Genomic DNA, 19,332 nt, shown 5'->3' with positions numbered 1-19,332 from the left:
CTGGTCTGCTGCTCTCTTCCACCCCGCCTCCTTCTTTAACTACATGTTCTCTTCTCCTGAGCTGGTCTGCTGCTCTCTCCCCCCCCCCCGCCTCCTTCTTTAACTCCATGTTCTCTTCTCCTGTGCTGATCTGCTGCACTCTTCCACCCTGCATCCTTATTTAACTCCATGTTCTCTTCACCTGAGCTGATCTGCTGCTCTCTTCCACCCGCCTTCTTCTCCAAAACCCTATTCTCTTCTCCCGTTCTGATTTGCTGTTCCCTTCCACCGCCTACTTCTCTAACTTCCTGTTTTCTTCCCCTGTGCTGATCTGCTGATCACTTCAACACCCATCCTTCTTTAACTCCCTGTTCTCTTATAATATGCTGATCTGCTGCTGTCTTCCACATACATCCTTCTGTAACTGCACACTCACATACATACAACCATGTACGCACACACATACAACAACACACATACAACCACACACACACACAACCACACACATCTATCTATCGCCCTCACTCTATCTATCGCCCTCACTCTATCTATCTTTCGCCCTCACTCTATCACCCTCACTCTATCTATCGCACAACAACAGCATCACTCGAGGGCACCACAGCATCACTCAGGGGCACCACAACATCACTCTGCGCTACCACAGCATCACTGAACGCCACAGCATCACTTGTCGCCACCACATCATTCAGCACCACCACAGTATCAATCTGTGCAAACTTTCAACAACAACTGTTTCAAATATGTTCTCTCAATGTTTCAAGCTTTATTACAAATGTCACAAAAAGTGTTGATATTTCACTTCTGTTCTTATATTTTAGTCACGATAAAATACACTGAACATAATCTTCACAAAAGTTATTTACAAAAGTTTAAGATATCGCCATTATAAATTACAATAACTTTTTATTTAAGTATTAATTATTTTTAAAAAAAGAAACTTTGTTATTTGTAAAATAAATACTTCTAAGTCACCCAAATACTAAACATGTTGAATTAAAAATGCTATAGGTGTCACATTGTCAAAAAATAAAAGTATTAGTATTGTAAATGGCAAAGCTATTAATTTCACAATTTTCAAAAATAACACATAAATAACAAATTTGTCCTGTACAGGACAAACAACTCAAACTTTCCTAATGCGAGACTTATTTCATTGCAAATGCTTGTTTTAGCTCTTCCCAACTAATAAAAAATTCCAAAATAGTTAGGACCAGTCCAGCCCGCCCTGGTGGCCGGGCCATTAGTGAACTAATATGGCAAGACTGTTGACATGTAAACCCTGCTCACGGCCCATATTATTATATACCAAAATGACTGTCTATTAAATCAAGCACAATATGTTTTAGTACATCTGGTATTCCAAATTCACATATTTGGAAGTGTTTTCATTCATTATAATGACGAAAAAGGTGTTTGGTGAAATAAAATATTTGCCTAAGCTCATACAATTTAAGCAGGGAAGCCACGATTTATCCTGGTTTTCTGGTTTCGTTTTGTCCATATAATCCACTAAATGGGTATTTATGGCTCTTTACTATTTCATGTTAAAACTTTGCTTTTATCTCTTTGTACATTTTTCTGCAGTTTTTAAATGATGCAAACTCGTACCACAGGTATTAGAGCACTTTCCATAAGCATCAGTAACATTACACAAGGCCGCCTTTATTTTGTATAGGTAGATTAAGTAATTTGTGCAAATTTCTCCAGTGGGTGCATTAAACAAGTTATCTTTCTCAATAGAATGAGAGTCTGTGAGCGTAAGTATACACAAACTGATTTGCACAGAATGGGAATTTACCATCGTCAGGACCACTGGAACTATGGAATTGTGCAGCTGCAGGGATTTTCACATAATTATAGATTTGCTCCATTTGCCACCAAATCCATCATCATTTGCATAATCTGCAGATTTCGACAAAAAAAAATGTTTCCAGCACAAACAGTCCAAAAGTTATTAAAAATATGATGAGACATGATACTGTGCAGTGCACGGCCATTTGCAAAGCTGGACTGGGCACATTTCTGTTGCTCTAGTTCCATGTTTGGATGTTAGACTGGTACCAATAAGGTGTAACCTATGCACATAGAATGTTACTAAGTTTACAAATGATGAAATAATGCAATTACAAAATCTGTGGCACTATGCCGCATGATTGACCTTTTCTTGCTGCATAATTTACTTAACCCTGCCACGTAATTTGGCCCTCTCCTGGCACATAATTCCAGTGGCCTTGCCCGTACTTTTCTTAAATGGACAGAGGACTCTGTCCCATGCGCGCCACACCTTAATTATTTTGCCAATTGAATTATTTCATCCAGATTCAGAGCAGTGTCCTGCTGATCAAACAGAGTATGTTGCAGTTGTGTTACTAAACTGATGAGGTATTTTAAACTGCAAGCTACGGTACATATTTATTTACTCAAGTTTTTGTAAATCTTTCAGTCCTTTTCCTTTTTTCTGCTCAGTGTCTCAGTATAAACTCTTGTTTTGTCATTTTTTTTCTTTTTTTCTTTTCACCTTCTTTTTTAATCTTTTCCTTTTGTCTTTATTATTTTATTTTCCACTATACTCTAAATCATACACTCCAGTAGCCTTGGGTTTGGCTAAATGATCCAACAGCGATAGGAAACAAACGGCCCACAGCTAGTCCTGACCTGAGCCCTGGCCCATCGCCTAAGATAGTCAGCACAATTTATTTCTGGAGTTTTACATGGTGAGAACTCGGCCAGTAGGTGACGAAGCATTTTACATGAGCGCCAGTTACATTTCAGGAGGCCACTTCATTTTTAAAGCACTGGGAGATTAAGTGATTGCCCATAATCACTGGAGTTTGAGTCAACACCAAAACACGAATTTGGTTCCCCAGTTCCAAATTTGTAAGTTGGGGCCAAATCCTGGGTAGAGGGAGAGTGGCAGGCAGAAATTACTTTAAAACTCACCTCACATGGGGTTGAGGTTCCAACATGATCTCATGTTGAGCGAAAGCCATGGTTTTGGCTCGAGCTTGGCTCAAGCGTTCAGTGGCTCGCCCACTGTTAGATAAGGGGCTGTTCGTTAGGAGTCTTTTGTGGGATGCCTTTTTGTAGTGAATGAACTTCGAGCACTGTTGTCTCTTCCTCCTAGCTACATCTAGAAAAGGTGCCTAGCCTTTTTTGAAATGACAAGACACCAGGGATGTTCTCAGCTGAATTAGCAGGGGGTTATACATGGTCAAAGCTGCCCCAGAGAATCATTGCCTAGGAGCATGGATCTTCCTGAGTATCAGTGTTTCCAGTTGGAGAGTGAGTTCCCTCCTAGAATCTATTCTGCCTCCTGAGATTGTTAGGAGCTCTGCTAGATATCTTGGTCTACCCAAGCGAAGTCCTTTGAAAGCAGTGCAGTTGACTTTAAATGTTATCCTTGGCTCTCAAGGAATCTAATGTAGATCCCTCAGAATTGGGGAAGTGTGTTCAAATTGTCTTTTCTCTGCACTCAGCCAATCAGTGGAATGGAGCTTCACATTGATAGGTTTGCCAGAATACCTTCCACAATGGCATTCCGGTTTCAGCTCCAGATATTAGCACAAGTGTCTGTCTTCAATTGCTTTTGTGAATGTAGATACGTTGCCCTGATTTAGAGTTTGGCAGACAGGATACTCTATCATAAAGATGACTGGTGTTTAATCCGCCATATAACTAGTGCATTATAGCCTATATAACAGAGCAGACAGGATATCTGTCAAGTTTTGATGGAATTCCATCTGCTAAACTGTAAATATGGTAATTTATTATTTTTGTTGAGATAGGTGGAAGACCAATGCTGGCAGAACATTGACAATTCATGGGGATTTTAAAGCCAAGAATAAAGAGCTCTGCTGTGTGCATTGGCTTGTGATCTGGAAATTGCTTGTTCAGACATCAAGCTGATGTTTGACACAAAGGTCACTGTGATATACCAGAAATGAGGTGACTCATTTCTGGTATTTTTCATGATCATTGCTTTTGTCTTAGGCCATACATAGAAAAAGTATTCTCATTATCATGATGCAATTGATTTGATAAGTTATTTGGCTTGCATTTTGGTGATTTAATTCACGCAAACATGAATACTGATTAAACCGACAAAATTTAACATGATCCTAAAAACCATCTAGAGTGTCAGGCAGTAGCATGTCCCACATATGAATGTCTGTTAGTGTGCCTTGGAGCAGTTTATAGGCGTCTGGGCTTCAGAAAATGAAGAAATTATAAAATACTATGCACCGCATTTCTTGTTTGTTTATGCTTTCTCTGTTATTATGCTACAGTGCTTCAAGGTTTGTGTCTGTAGATAAGTGCACAGTTATGTTATGCTGACCTTGTAGGTTTCCTGAGTGCACAAGGCTTACAACAGACCCACAATTCTCTTTTGCTAGCTAGCAAGCTAGAAAGTGTTGTGCTTGGCAAGCGCACATGGTTGATCCAAAAAAAAGAAAGCATTAAAAATAATAAACGTGAGCTCATTAGGTATGGGCGAATCTCGCGTTCGCGAATTTTGCGGATTTGCGAACTCGCAATCCGCAAAATCCGCGAATTCTCGCGAATTTGCAGATTTTTTTTTTTTTATGTTCGCACGGGTTTCTGCAAGTTCGCGAGAGTTTTGTACAATTTCGCAAATTGCGATATTGTACAAAACGCGTGCGAACTTGCAGCAGCCCGTGCGAACACAATTATATGAAGAGAAAGAAGCTCCTGGTCACAGGAACAGCACGGGGATTGCGCTCATGAAAGTCAAGGATGCAAAGGCCTCTACCCAGCATCACAGCTGATTTTCCACAGTAGATTTGGGAAGAAGCACACCTGTCGCGCCTCGAAGACGCTCATGATTGTTTTTGGGCTAATGAATGAGTCACTGATTTTGAGCATCAACTAGTTCGAGCGACCATGCAAAGGCCGCCCTCTACCCAGCATCACAGCTGATTTTCCACGGTAGATTTGGGAAGAGGCACACCTGTCCAGCCTAGAAGACGCTCATGATTGTTTTTGGGCTAATGAATGAGTCACTGAATTTGAGCATCAACTAGTTCGAGTGACCATGTGTGTGTTACTATGCAATCGCCCTGAAGGGCGCAGGGGTCCCTTGAGTGACCTGTGTAAGGCTGTGCCTGTAACAATTTTACAATGGCGCCAGCAAGCTGCCAGCGCCGTTGTAAAATTGTTACAAAGTTAGCTTGCACAGGAAGCACTTAGATAAAATAAAGCAGCACCTGCTTCGTTTTATCTAGTGGTTCCTGAGCAAGCTAACTTTGTAACTATTTTACAACGGCGCTGGCAGCTTGCTGGCGCCATTGTAAAATAGTTGCATGAGTGGGGGATCAACTTTTGAACCCGTTATGTTCGCGGATTTTTTTTGCGGATTTTGCGGGAAATCCGCAAAATTCGCGGATTGCGGATTTCCCAAAAATCCGCAAAATCCGCGAGCGTAACGGATTTCCCGCTCATGCTTAGAGCTCATAAAAAGGTGTGCTCACTATGCAGAGTCACTGCTATCTCCCCTGCACATGTAGCAGTCACTCAGGCACCCTGCCTCTATCTCTGGTAAGGGGCTTCAAGGTTCCAGTTGGTGTACACAAGTGCAGTCAGTCATTGAAGTGGAATCTCCTACAACACACCTCTGTCTCCGGGTGAGGGGTACAGCAGACTCTGGCTCTCTTCCGTTTCCTAGGAATCCTTGGGTTTGCTCAGGACTTACATTAATCAGTAGTAAGAGCTCATGCCCGAAGCCCTTCACCAGCTCATGGCCGAAGCCCTTCCCCAGCTCATGGCCTTTGTTATAACCAAGAGGAAGTTTACGGAATGCTCGCTCCATTCTCTGGAATGGCCCTTGGGCTGCATGGTCCGTTGAGATCCTCAGTCCAGCCAATGTCGGGTGAGCTGCAGGGCGGCTCCGGGTCATAATGTCAAAGCCAGGTGGGTGGGCAGCAGCCTTTGACAATTACATTTGGTCCATCCTTATTATTTAAATTACCAACAAGCCAGAAGGATTCACTTCCTCCTTCCTCATAGTGGAGTTTGGGATAGGCAAGCTTCCCAGAATGGACCACAGTATGTAAACAAAACGGATGCAGCCGTCCTTGTTCTGTCTGTCTGTCGGTCTTATGTTAGCAGCTCCCATCCTCTGTTGTCCTTACACAATGTAAATGTTTGTGAAAATGTATGGGCATCACTTATTAAAGACGCACCTGTAATGTTTTCAAATCCTTTAATGTGTCATGTTTTATCATTTCCAATAGTGGTTACACCAACACTAACAGCAGAAAATGTTCTGCTGATGTTTTTGATAAAACACATACACAAGCACATAACCTAAATGCCCCTCAATGCACTGGACTTCATTTTCAGTGGGAATGCTAGTAGGCCGCTCCTTCGGGTGAACCTTGATGCCCCCCAAATCATAATCTTTTGCCAGTTTCTAGAGCCTGTGAAGAGATTAAGGGGATACCCCTCCAGACTTTCTTTTGAGAGGAAAAAATCGGAGCCCCCAATTCTCAAAGTACTTCGAAGGGGGCTATGAGAAGCACTGGGTACGGTGTTTATCTGTCCCTAGTGATATGGGGACCACATAATCTAGCAAAATGTAAAAGTCCAAGGGAGCACCCAGGGACAACGAAACAATTGCAGAGGAAACAGCTGCTGGGCTAGTGTATAGACCTTTATCATGCATTCTCTGAGCGTTCTTTCCTCTAGATGTGTAACATTTGATTGTACTGGCTAATCTTTTCCAGACTGGAAAAGGTGTATTTGTGAGTACCTCGGCAACTATGTGTCTGGCAAATGTTTTGTTGGACATTTTGGTTCAGGAAGTATTGTTATTGACAACAGTGTCTAGCTTGTGACTTCTGCCATGAAGAGTTTCCAAAACACGTGTTTGACAATAAGATTAGCACAGACGACATCCAAACTGTGGTGATTGTGGATAAAAAGTGATACATGTTTTTGATTTTTTTTTTCACTTATCACGTTACTCTACAATTTAGAACTGGAGTAATCCATTCCAGTTGAGAGCTTGATGTCCAATGTCAAACCTATATCGAAATATGTGTGCCTAAGTTGATGGACGTATATTTGAAAATGGTGTAGAGCAGGGTAGAGGAATTGTAATACAAGAGGTACCATGAGAAACTCATTCTTGCCAAGGAGGTGATAATCAATGCCAGTAAAGGGTGAAAAATCCTGGTTGGATTAAAAAGGATGTTCCAAGTTCAGTGACACAAAACAGGCAGATTTTTGAAGGATGTACAATTGTCATACAAGAGATGGGAGATCAGAGATGGTCCAATTGATTATGTTGACAAAATTGTGTATGAATATGATACTTCTGATACAATGTGTTTTGATGGATTGCATCTGGATTTAGACGTCTCAAGTCACGTCATTGAAGAGATTCTTTCTGCAGAGGTGCCTGAATCTGCTCTGTGTGCAGGTATGGAAAGTAAAGTTGCTGTGAATAACAGCAACATTGAAAATAGCGTGACAACTAATGATGACACCTAAAACATTGATGATAAAAAGAGAATTATGATTGGCGAAAATAAAAATAAAAAGGTATTTAGAGAATAGCTATATAATCGTCATTTATAGAAGTTTTCAACTGCAGGTTTTTCCAGCACTTTGTTTATTTTGTTTCTTCTTTTTAGGGAAGAAAATGTGACACATGTGGAGTTTTTCTGATTATATATTCTGTTTTTGTTTCAATATTGTTTTGTATGTTTAAGCAACCTTTGTTATTTTATTTTGATATACTGTTGTTCTTTCTATGTAAACAAAACTGTGTCATGAGGTTTTCTGTTCTGGAGTCTCCCTTGATGGTCTTTTAGGTGAGGCTCCAGTGCTTGGGACAGTGTTAGTTGTGGAATCTCCTCAAATATTCTTCACATTTCTGTTCGCCATAACTCCAGCGTCCGTCTAAACCCAAGCAAAAGATAAGAAATACAGTTTCAAACTATAGTATGGATATATGTGACACTAAAAGTGTTGTCTGAATCCTGCCACAAATTGCATGATGACCCCACATAAAAAGTGTACAAATTCAGCATAACTAGCCATTTTAAAACCTACACATTGTGTGTGTGGGCGCGTGCATGTTTTTATGTGTGCCTCTGAATGCTTTGACGAAGAGTTACCGATCTTTATAAATTCTCGCTATTGGTTTAGGATGTTAACTCAGTTGCTTAAAGTGTTAGCTTTGAATCTATGGTAAGGTTTAGGATTTACATAGGTGGAAGGAGTCCTACAAATTCTAAATATTGTTAAGCTCCTTTGGGCAGGACCAATTACATGGTATTTTCATAATGATATGAAATGACAGATTTTTCATGAATTCACAGGATTATTTGTAAAACATTTGATAGGTTAAAGGGATTTGCTCATAGAAATATTTGCAAGAGAGCACTATTCGTGTCAAGCAGGGGTGAGGGGTGTTTACAATTAATGTCATGCAAAGTCTCCAAAACATGTTCTAAGAACTCGTTTCTGAAGACAATTTTGAAGAATCACATGAGTTTTTCAACCGGAGGCTGAAAAAGATGGCAGACATTTGTATTAGTGGTCTGGCCTCAGGGCATTGAAAGGGAATATTGTTATGGTTAAGATCAGCCTAACATCATTTTGAAACATAGGGGGCCTCAAGCTTCTTGACCTTCTTCACCGTACCTTTTGGATGTCCATTACGGGTGGATGCTATTTGCCCATGTCTGGGTGTCTTCAGTTTTTCAGAGGGCCAGGTTTCAACTCTTCAAAATGACAGTTTCTTGTGGAAATTACTTGAAGGGTGGCCGTCTATTTTTACAAAAGAAGATGGACCGTGCATGAGAGTTTTGAGGGATGCATGTGCCAGAAATTCACAGAAAATCTTGTTTTGTGTGCAGAAAAGTACCCACAGTTAAATCATGGCATCTACTTTTGGAATACAATATCAGACTAAGAAATTGTTCTGAGCGAGTAGTTGGTAGAAGGTCTGGCACTGAATTTTAATGACAAACCGATGTCATTTGCAGAACTTTGCGAATGTTGTTAAAGTTCTAGAACTAATAAGTAAATTACTGTTCAAGGGTGTGGAATTTGTGAGGGGAGATGAACACAAACTGTGTTTGACCAAGTTAAAAGTTCTTTAATTGATTCCCCTGTGTTGTAGTAATTATGTCTGGGTAAGATGCGCAACTTCACAATAGATAAAGGAGCCAATGGGCTTGAACACTGTTTTGCAAATAGCTGTGAATGCTTGATGGACGGTGGGTTTTATTCCAATGATTCCAAAAGAGACTTGAAATATTTATGAGGTTATTTAAGTAGAACTATTGCCCTGTGAGTGGCCCATCAACCACTTCAGACATTGTGTGGGGCAGTAAATATGTTTTAAGAATGGATCGCAGGCTATTGGTCAGTATTTTGTATCAGAGGGAGGGTTGATTCAAACGCAGATGTAGTCGGCGTATGTTCTATTTACAGAATCACTTGTTAAAATGAAATATGTGCCTTTTTAGAGAAAATTAGTTGCAGCTGATTCTTTGTTGTGTTTACATTTTGGCAGTTGCGGGTGTGGGTTTGACAGAACTGGCTGGGGTTCCGGTGGCAGATAAGTTAGTGAGAAGGAGTACAGAGATTTACTGACGCAAGCTGAGAGGAGGCCAAGCATAAAGATGGGGTGTGACAACAGTTAACAAGTACCAGTGTGAAGCGTTGCCTTCAGTTAAATCCCTGGAGGTTGTGCTGCACTCAGTTGCTCAAGCGATGCATAATCTTGGTGTAGATGTTATGCTTTTGCCTCGAGCAGGGAGCCGTGGACCGCCAGGAAGAATCAACAATAAGGTTTTGAAGAGTGTTTTTGAAGAACTCATGCGCGTCTTCCCTGAAAAAGTGCTGAATGCAGCTGGTTGGTTTGGGGATCTTCCAAGTGGGGCCAAACCAACCACTTGCATTTACTCTAATATGATGAAAAAAGATCATGCTCAGCTTCTCTAAAAGCTGGGATAGAACTAGCTATGTAACCCTTTACAAACGTTATTGATGAACAAAACTTGAAAATGCCACTTGGACTGCAGGCATGTCACATGTCATTTGGACCCCAGGGAGAAAAATGCTGCCATGCATTTCTGCATTACGACTGATCCTATGTCCTGCCACTCCTTGGGGGACGGGCCCCTCCATCCTGTTACCTCGCTCAAAACCCAACTACTGCAGTTCATCTTGCAACTAAGGAAGAACAATGATGTCCCTTTTAGCATCATGGTTTGATTTGACCTTGATAGCTGGGGTCACCACTAGCCACAATAAAGACGTGTACTTCTCATACCATAAGGTTGATGCCAGCCTTTCGCTGGCCTACAGGCGCGTTGACCACGTCGCCCAACCATACGACCACTCCGATATCCCGAAGAAGAGCGCGCTGAGCATCCCGCAAAGATAGTGTATGAACCTGTGCACGGATGTTGGCAGTAGTGTTAGTAACCTGCCATGTAGGCTGATAATAACCTAATCCTGAAAGATGTAAACAGACGGTCACAGCAGTATTCCACTGTGTGGGGGTGTTGCAGTTACAGGTTAGGACACTGAGCGCCGCTGTTCACCAAGCAGAGAACGAGAAGTATAAAGAGATGCCGAAGGCCACGTGGTACAAAACAGCAGTGAAGGACCCGACTCAGTCTTGGAATATAAGGAAAGATCGTTGAGAATCCGTGCATTGCAGACTCTCCTCCGCTGACGTCGGCACCTGGGCTTTTTTTCCACACCAGAACAGAAGTCTTGATTGGGATTAATGATACGCCGAGGGAGTCCCCCGTCTGGCATGGCTCAGACTCCAGGAAGATGTTACTCCGGGGCTCAGACTTCGAGGCGCTGTTACTCCGGGGCTCAGTCATCGAGGCGCTGGTACTCAGGTGCTCAGGCATCGAGGCGCTGTGACTCCGGGGCTCGGGCATCGAGGCGCTGTTACTCCGGGGCTCCTCTGCTGCTTCTTGTTGCTCTGCTGACAGTCTGTGGAGCCGCTTCCGGGCAGCTGCGTTATTCCATTCCCGAGGAAATGAGGAAAGGCGCTTTTGTTGGGAATGTGGCTCTGGATCTGGGTATGGATACAAAGGCGTTATCTGAGGGAGGAGCCCGGATTGTGTCCCGAGGTAGGAAGCAGCATTTTATTCTCAATGTAAACAACGGACATTTAAATGTCAATGAAAGGATTGACAGAGAAAGTATATGCGGGAACACCGTTCTGTGCTTATTGAACGTAGAGATCCTTTCAAAGAACATTATGAAGGTGTATGAGGTCGAAGTGGAGATTAAAGATATAAATGATAATTCCCCCGTTTTCACTCAAGATCGAATTGTTTTACAAGTCCTTGAAAATACTGCAGTGGGAACTCGTTATATGCTGCCAGAGGCCCACGATGCAGACGAAGGGATGTATTCCCTTCAAAACTATCACCTAAGCTTCAATAAACACTTCACGTTGGATGTAATAAAGAGAAGCGATGGCTCACAGTACGCAGAGCTGGTTCTAGAGAAACCACTGGACCGGGAGGAGCAGGAAGTTCACAGTTTGATCCTCACAGCCACGGACGGAGGGGATCCGGTCAGATCAGGTTCACTGCAGATACAGATCAATGTGCAGGATGTGAATGACAACGCACCAGTTTTTCAGCAATCTGTCTATAAGATCAGTGTGCCCGAAAACACAGCCAAGGGGACTGTTGTGGGTACTTTAACAGCTACTGATATTGACAAGGGGTCCAACTCAGAAATATCGTATTCCTTTAACCAAATGAAGGAAAGTGTTATGCAAAAATTCAGACTGGATTCTAGAAGTGGAGAGATATCATTAATTGAAAACTTGGATTTTGAAGAAACTGAATTTTTTGAATTTGAAGTCCTGGGAAGTGACGGGAGTCTCTCATCTCGCTGTAAAGTTTTGGTAAGTGTGATTAACGTGAATGATAATAGTCCAGAGATATTAACGTCATCTGTGGCCAATCAAGTAGCAGAAAACAGCCCATCAGGTACAGTCATTGCTCTTCTAGAGGTATATGATCGTGATTCAGGAGAGTATGGACAAGTTACCTGTACCATCCCTCCACACCTACCCTTCCAGTTAAAGAAGTCGATTGGAAGTTATTACACTTTGGTGACTGATGGTGTTTTAGACAGAGAGCAAGTCCCAGAATATAATATCACCATTACAGCAACAGATGGGGGAACTCCACCACTGTCTAAAATGAAAATCTTAAACCTTCAGATTGCTGATCAAAACGACAATCCGCCAGTCTTTCAGGAAATGACATATAGCACCTACGTAATGGAAAATTTAGCACAGGGCTCTTCTGTTTATTCAGCCACGGCGAGAGACATCGACTGGGGCCAAAATGCAAAAATCAGTTACTCCATCACTGATGGACACATCGGAGATGTTCCACTTTCCTCTTACATATCCATTAATTCTGACTCTGGCATCATTTATGCCCTTCGGCCCTTCAATTTTGAAGAGTTCAGAGAATTTCAGGTTCAATTGAAGGCTCGAGATGGCGGATCTCCATCTCTTGAGAGTAATACCACAGTCACATTCTTTATCCAGGATCAGAATGACAACACTCCTGAAATATTATACCCATCAACACCCACGGATGGCTCCTCTGGGATGGAGATGGCTCCTCGTTCCTCTGAACCGGGTTATCTAATAACAAAGGTGGTCGCTGTCGATGCTGACTCAGGTCAGAATTCTTGGCTCTCCTACCAGCTGCTGAGGTCCACAGACCAGGGTCTGTTTACTGTAGGCCTTCACACCGGAGAAATCAGGACAGCCCGACCCATTTTGGAAAAAGATGCCATAAAACAATTCCTTGTGGTCTTAGTCAAGGACAATGGGCAGACCGCTCTCTCTTCTTCAGTTACAGTCACCATCGTGTTGGCAGACAGTTTGCCAGAAATGCTTCATGATATAAGTAACCCTTCACCTCCTGCAGACATGGAGTCAAACCTCACCCTGTATCTGGTGATCGCTGTTGCTGTAGTTTCCTTCTTGTTCCTTTTCTTGATCATTCATCTTTTGGCCATCAGGCTTCACCACTGGAGGGAATCTCAGCTCTGCGCGTCATCCGGTGTTAACTTCAATGCACTTCCGGCCTCTCAGTTTGTGGGCATTGATGGTGTCAGAGCTTTTCTGCAGACATACTCTCATGATATTTGTTTCACAGCAGACTCCGTACAAAAGCAGTGTAATGTTCAAAATTCAAGCAACTCAAATACTCTTTCTGGAAATCAGAATTATGAGAGCCAAGGACCGCAACTCCTCATTGACGATTTTATAAACCCGAGTAACGAGGACCAGCCCTTTATTCAAGTAAGTTTACTTATTTTGCTTTCAACGATATTTTTTTTTCAATGCGTAATGTTCTGCCTGTCTTACATTAGCTGTGAATAACATACAACCAATGAATGGCATGTTTTTGTGACAAAAACATTTTGCTATCTATAAATTGTGCAACATTATTTCCAGTTGCTCGGTGCTCCAAGCTAGAACGCTTCCACTTGCTCAGAGGAAGCAAAACAGAGAAATTTAGAAACGAATGTTCCAGCATTAAAGTTTCATCAATAGGAACATTATTCGAGATATCCTCTGTGGTTCAGGCCTTCTAAGTATTCTTTCTCTCATTCTCCCACACTTAGTCTCGCTCTCGCTCACTCTCTCTCTCAACACTCTCTCGCAACCCTCTCTCTCTCACTCTCTCTCTCAACACTCTCTCTCGCTCACTCTCTCACACACACACACACACACATAATATCTCTCCTCCTCTCCTCTCCCCTCCCCCCTCTCCTCTCCCCTCTCCTCCCCTCCCCTCTCCTCTCCCCTACCCTCTCCCCTCTCCCCTACCCTCTCCCCTCTCCCCTACCCTCCCCTTGGCATAGGTTCGGCATACTCAGTATGTGATTAACTAGAAAAGTCTAATTTGCTTCATAATAGTTGGATGTAATGCGAGGACAGACATAACGACGACGACGCTCTATTTAGTGGTATAGATTTGTGTTTGTGGAGATTGAGGTTGTTTAACTTTTTATAAATATATTAATGTCTCACAGGCTTGAATGTTTGCGGTGTTTTGGTGGTTCAGAGAAATCTGTGTTTGGCTGTTGTTCCGGAATAGAGCCACAGGGTGCCGCTGTTGTCAAACTTGGTGTGGGAACCGAAGTGCCAGTGGCGCTTCCTGCGAGCCCCGTGCGCAGTCAGTCCAGGGAGAGGCAGACACTCGTCACGAAGGGATTTTCACCGCGAGGAGCTCTATATATAAAACTGTTAAAAAAAAGGAGCTTTGAGCTGTGTAAGATGCACCTTACTTAATTTCGGGAGACAAACGAGTGTGGATTCGCATTCAAGGTTTTTATGGCTGTGCTTTTATTTGAATTATTGCGGAAGTTGCGACTTTTCGGGAGACAAATGTACACGCATGTACATGTGGCTGGAATGGGAGCCCGCCCCGGAGCAGCAGGACTGAGAGGCAGGCGGCAAGTACTGTTTTCATTGTTATTTCTGTGCCTCTGTGAGGCGGTGTCTGGGCAGATAAAATACACGATTGCAGAAGAAACGAAGAGCGGCTCCGTAGTGGGAAACATAGCAAAGGATTTAAATTTGAAGCTGTTATCTGCCAGGAACTTGCGCATTGCCTCTGCTGCTGCAAAACAATATTTAACATTAAACCCGGAAACTGGAATCCTGCAGGTGAGTGACAGGATCGACAGAGAGGAGATGTGCGGGGAGTCACCCACCTGCTCCCTCACCTTCGAGGCTGTTGTGGAAAATCCAATGAATGTGTTTCACGTTGAAGTTTTTATTCAGGACATTAATGACAACCCCCCGAGTTTTTCAAAGAACTCCGTGGATGTAGAAATAGTTGAAACCTCTTTGCCAGGGACCCGCATTGTACTGGACAATGCCCGGGACCCTGACATTGGCATTAATGCCCTGCAGGGCTATAAGCTGAGCCCAAACCCACAATTTGTCTTGGAAGAAAGAGTGAGTAGTGACGGCTACAGATATGCAGAATTAGTTCTGGAAACTGCCTTAGATCGTGAAAAAGAAAGTCACCATCGCTTGGTTCTGACTGCCTCTGACGGGGGAGAACCAATCAGATCGAGCACCGTGGACATTAATATTAATGTTCTTGATGTCAATGACAATTTCCCAGTGTTCAGTCACGAGGTCTACAGAGCCAGCATCAGTGAAGGGGCAGCAATTAACTCAGTGGTGCTTCAAGTAAAAGCCACGGACAAGGATGAAGGTTCGAATTCCAAAATTACTTACTCTTTCAGGAATATGCCTCAAGCTCTCCAGAGTACATTCAACTTAGATGCAGAGAGTGGAGAAATTAAAGTTAAAATGACATTGGATTTTGAGAAGATTAATTCATACAAAATGGCAGTAGAAGCCAGGGATGGAGGGGGACATGTTGCACAGTGTCGGGTACTTGTTGAAGTAACTGATGAGAATGATAATGCCCCCGAGGTAACCTTTACCTCTATCTCCAGTCCACTTCCAGAGGACTCCTCCCCGGGTACAGTGGTAGCTCTCATTTATATTGACGACCGAGATTCCGGTGACAACGGAAAGGTTGGGTGCCATTTAGAAGAAAATATTCCTTTTAAATTACTATCATCATCTGGAAAGTATTATAAGCTTTTGACTGAAAGCAACCTGGACAGGGAAACTGTCCCAGAATACAATATCACAGTTACAGCCACAGACAGAGGATTTCCTCCTCTAGCTACGAGCAGAACTATCCTGTTGCAACTATCTGATATTAACGATAGCCCTCCCGTGTTTGGCAAGTCTTCCTACCAGATCTATGTTTCAGAGAACAATGCTCCAGGTACTTCCATTTACCATTTAAGTGCATCTGATCTAGATTTGGATCAAAATGCTCACATCACTTATTCTATACAAGATAATCAAGTGGAGAAAACACCAATGTCTTCCTACATCTCCATTAATTCCCAGACTGGTGTGATTTATGGCCAGCGCTCTTATGACTATGAGCAGCTCAGGGAGTTTGGGTTCCAGGTGAAGGCTCAGGACTCTGGATCTCCTCCTCTTAGTACCAGTGTCACTGTGAAGATATTTATTGTGGATCAGAATGATAACCCTCCGGAAATCCTCTACCCCACACTCGGACCTGATGGTTCTGTGTTGTTTGAGATGGTTTCCCCTTCTTCTGATCCTGGTTGTCTGATCACGAAAGTGGTGGCTGTAGATGCTGATTCTGGACACAATGCATGGTTGTCCTACTATCTGCTGGAAACCACTGAACCCCCACTATTTAAAGTAGGGCCTCACACTGGAGAAATTAGGACATCAAGATTCTTCCTGGAGAAAGACCCGCTCAGGAACAAAATGGTCATCATGGTAAAGGACAACGGGCAGCCTCCACTATCCACCACAGTTACACTAAACGTGGTGTTTGCAGAAAACATACAAGAGGCGCTTCCTGAGCTTAAAAATCAACCACTTGACCAAGTCAGCGAATCAAATTTAACGATTTATTTAATGGTAGCATTGGCATCAATTTCACTTTTATTTATTGTGACTCTGATGCTTGTCGTGGTTTTCAGATGCAGAAAGCCCAAGGGACCCAAGATATTTGAGTCTTTAACTCCTGCTCTTTATTCACACATTGATCCAATGTTTACATCGAATTACCAAAATGGGACTCTGCCACTGCCATACTCGTATGAGGTTGTGGCAGCCCTCGATTCTGGGAACAAGGCGTTTGCTTTACTCAAACCAAGTCAAGAGGTTTCAGCGGATATTCTCTGTTCTCCTAATGATTCTGGGATTGGAAACGAGTCTGCTGGCATATCTATTGGAAATGACAGCTTAAATCAGGTGAGGCATTTTTTAAATTATATTTACAATACTTCTCTTTTATACAGCAGTTTAAGACTATGTGTGGTCCTTATTTATTGATTGTAATAATACAGATGGTGCTTCACTTTAACGTTTTATCAGTGAAAGCTAAATGTAAATGTATACTTGTATAACGACTACTCACCCGCAAGGGTCTCAAGGCGCTTGTACGAATACCGCTGTGGAACCCATCCTAGCTTTCCCTGTGAGGCGTCCACTCCTGGGCACCCCCAAGGTGGAGGCCAGGCATCCTTAGCGTTGTGGGGGCCGTTGTGGAGATTAAGCAAGCTATTGCCCAGAGTTGCAGAGTGGGACTCCATGATTGGAATAGGCACCGAGGCGAGAATTATCAGGTCTGTGGAATTTTGAGCGCAAGACCCGCCGAGGCGGGGAATTGAACCCTGGTCCCGGGCTAGACCTCTGCATCAGGGTCTGCCGCTTCAATAATTGAGCCACACTTCTCCACTCATTGAGCCACACTTCTCCAAGCTCAATTGTACCCCATCACAACTCTTTTCTAATGATTTAAAATTTAGATCATACTGTTACTAGGTCTGTATAGATTTGTGTGCATTTTTATTTTTGCAGCTTACTTTGAAGTATATCAAGCAATTCACTTTACGTTTAAATTATAAGCCTATTGCACATGCATACAATTTTGTGACTAATGGGATATCAATTAGTGTTTTACTTTAAAGTGCTTCTTTTAAGAAGCTGTGTACTCTTTAATTTAGTTACTGATTTCATGTCTGATATTATATAGCAACTTCCCCGAGCCTTTTGTTAGGACCTTGACTAGTGGACGTCATTGGTAATAGAAAGTGGATCTGTCAAGCCTTGGAGCCTTAATACCCCCTCCCCACCCAAAAACCACACAGGCAGCTCTCATATATGGCTGTGACATATTTACCATTAGGTATTTTTTTCCTCCTAAGATGAGCAATTTAATATGTAAGGATAGCATTGAACTTATTCTAAATATTTCCTCATTTTAAAGATGCTAAGCCACCCTGATAACTTTGATGACAACAACTGCATCCTAACATTTGCACTTAAATTTGTGTGCCGTTCTAAATACCCGTTTTGGGGAAATCCAGGGTAATCCCCACCCGACCATTCCTTGAATCACAAGGGTCGCTGTCAAATAATCATGGAGAGTTTTGGCAACCACATCACATATGGGAAAAGTATGCTAGTTTTGCATCTTCAAATAACCATTACTTGTAATATCTAAAACTCAGGGGATAAATATAGTGCTAAAACCCCCTCTGACCAAGTCCACAAAGTGGCCACAGAGAAAAAAGAAAGAACAGTTAAAACATAAAATACTATTCCTACCTAATGTGCACTGGCTCCTCTCCAACCAACTAAATAGTAGGTCTGAGGGTTTGAGAAACAAAACTATTGAGAGTGGTGTTGACATTCACCATCCATTGCAGTCCATGGCTATGGGAGGATGGTGGCGACAAGCATGTGCCTTTGTGGCCGCTCAGCCTGTCCATCATACAACACTAGAAATCCTTTTCTTCCTTTATGATCCACTCTTCTGAAACCTGAAAACATCTGCTGCAGCCAGAATGTCAGTCAGCCTGTGCCCAATGTGTTATATCTAGGGGCAGAGCCTAATTATGCTTCTGTTTCATCCTGAGAAAGCCCTCAGGTAGTATGAATATTCATTGTTCAAATTCCGTGTCTCTTAGGCTATTACTCGCAAAAGAGAATTCAATTTACAGCAAACAGATCTGAAATATTTTAAATGGACTTGCGACTCATAGTCACAGCTATCCAGCCCTACAGAGGCTTCCTGAGAATGTCTAAGAAATATTACTTTAAAGTTATCTTTATGATGTACAAATGGTGTCTACTTTTGATTCCCTGTCAATATAGAACACGAAATCCTCAAAAACTAAAGAACAGTTCTCTTTCCAGAGTCTTAGTTATAGAGCTCAGTACCGTTTGTAACACTCTTTGCCATAGGTAGTGATTAAGCACAAAAACATATTGGCTTAATGCCTTCAGTAAGGGTGTTAAGTTTACATACAGATCATTGCTCGTTGTATTTAATCAATGCTTGTGAACACTGAATTATTTACATATTCAATGCTCTTCTCCGAGTCTTTTATCGGAAACTGTTATTAAATGTAGCATATCGAAACCAGTGCAGCATTGTACTTTGCCCGTTAAGTGAAGAGCAACTGTTATTTGGCAGGTATTTTGTTTGTATATTGTAGTTTGTGTACTGTAGTTTGCGTACTGTGTTTGGTACAGAAATGTGATTTTTAAATGTATTACACTTCAGACAATTGTTTGTTCAATGGAAACGTGTGTGGTGACAGAATAGGAATGTGGCAGCATCGAGACATTGTCTTACGTCATTCAAATGCTTCATACTATGTGGCCTGGGTATGTGGTGTCCAGTTGGTGGAGGAGGAGAC

The 19,332-nt window shown here is 42.4% G+C and overlaps 1 protein-coding gene across 1 annotated transcript in view; it reads left to right on the top strand.

The window, feature by feature from the left end:
* LOC147702734 (protocadherin gamma-A6-like) overlaps positions 1-7,512 on the top strand; it is a 38,042-nt gene extending 30,530 nt beyond the window's left edge. The window contains exon 2 of the mRNA XM_086929441.1: positions 7,273-7,512. Within this exon, the coding sequence (XP_086785567.1) occupies positions 7,273-7,512 (240 nt within the window). The remainder of the gene's footprint in view (positions 1-7,272) is intronic.
* Positions 7,513-19,332: the final 11,820 nt, after the last annotated feature.

Source organism: Lissotriton vulgaris, chromosome 7 (genome assembly GCF_964263255.1).
Source record: "Lissotriton vulgaris chromosome 7, aLisVul1.2, whole genome shotgun sequence".
Lineage (NCBI taxonomy): Eukaryota > Metazoa > Chordata > Amphibia > Caudata > Salamandridae > Lissotriton > Lissotriton vulgaris.
Note: the sequence above shows the minus strand (reverse complement) of the source record. Positions and strands in the feature narration are given on the sequence as shown.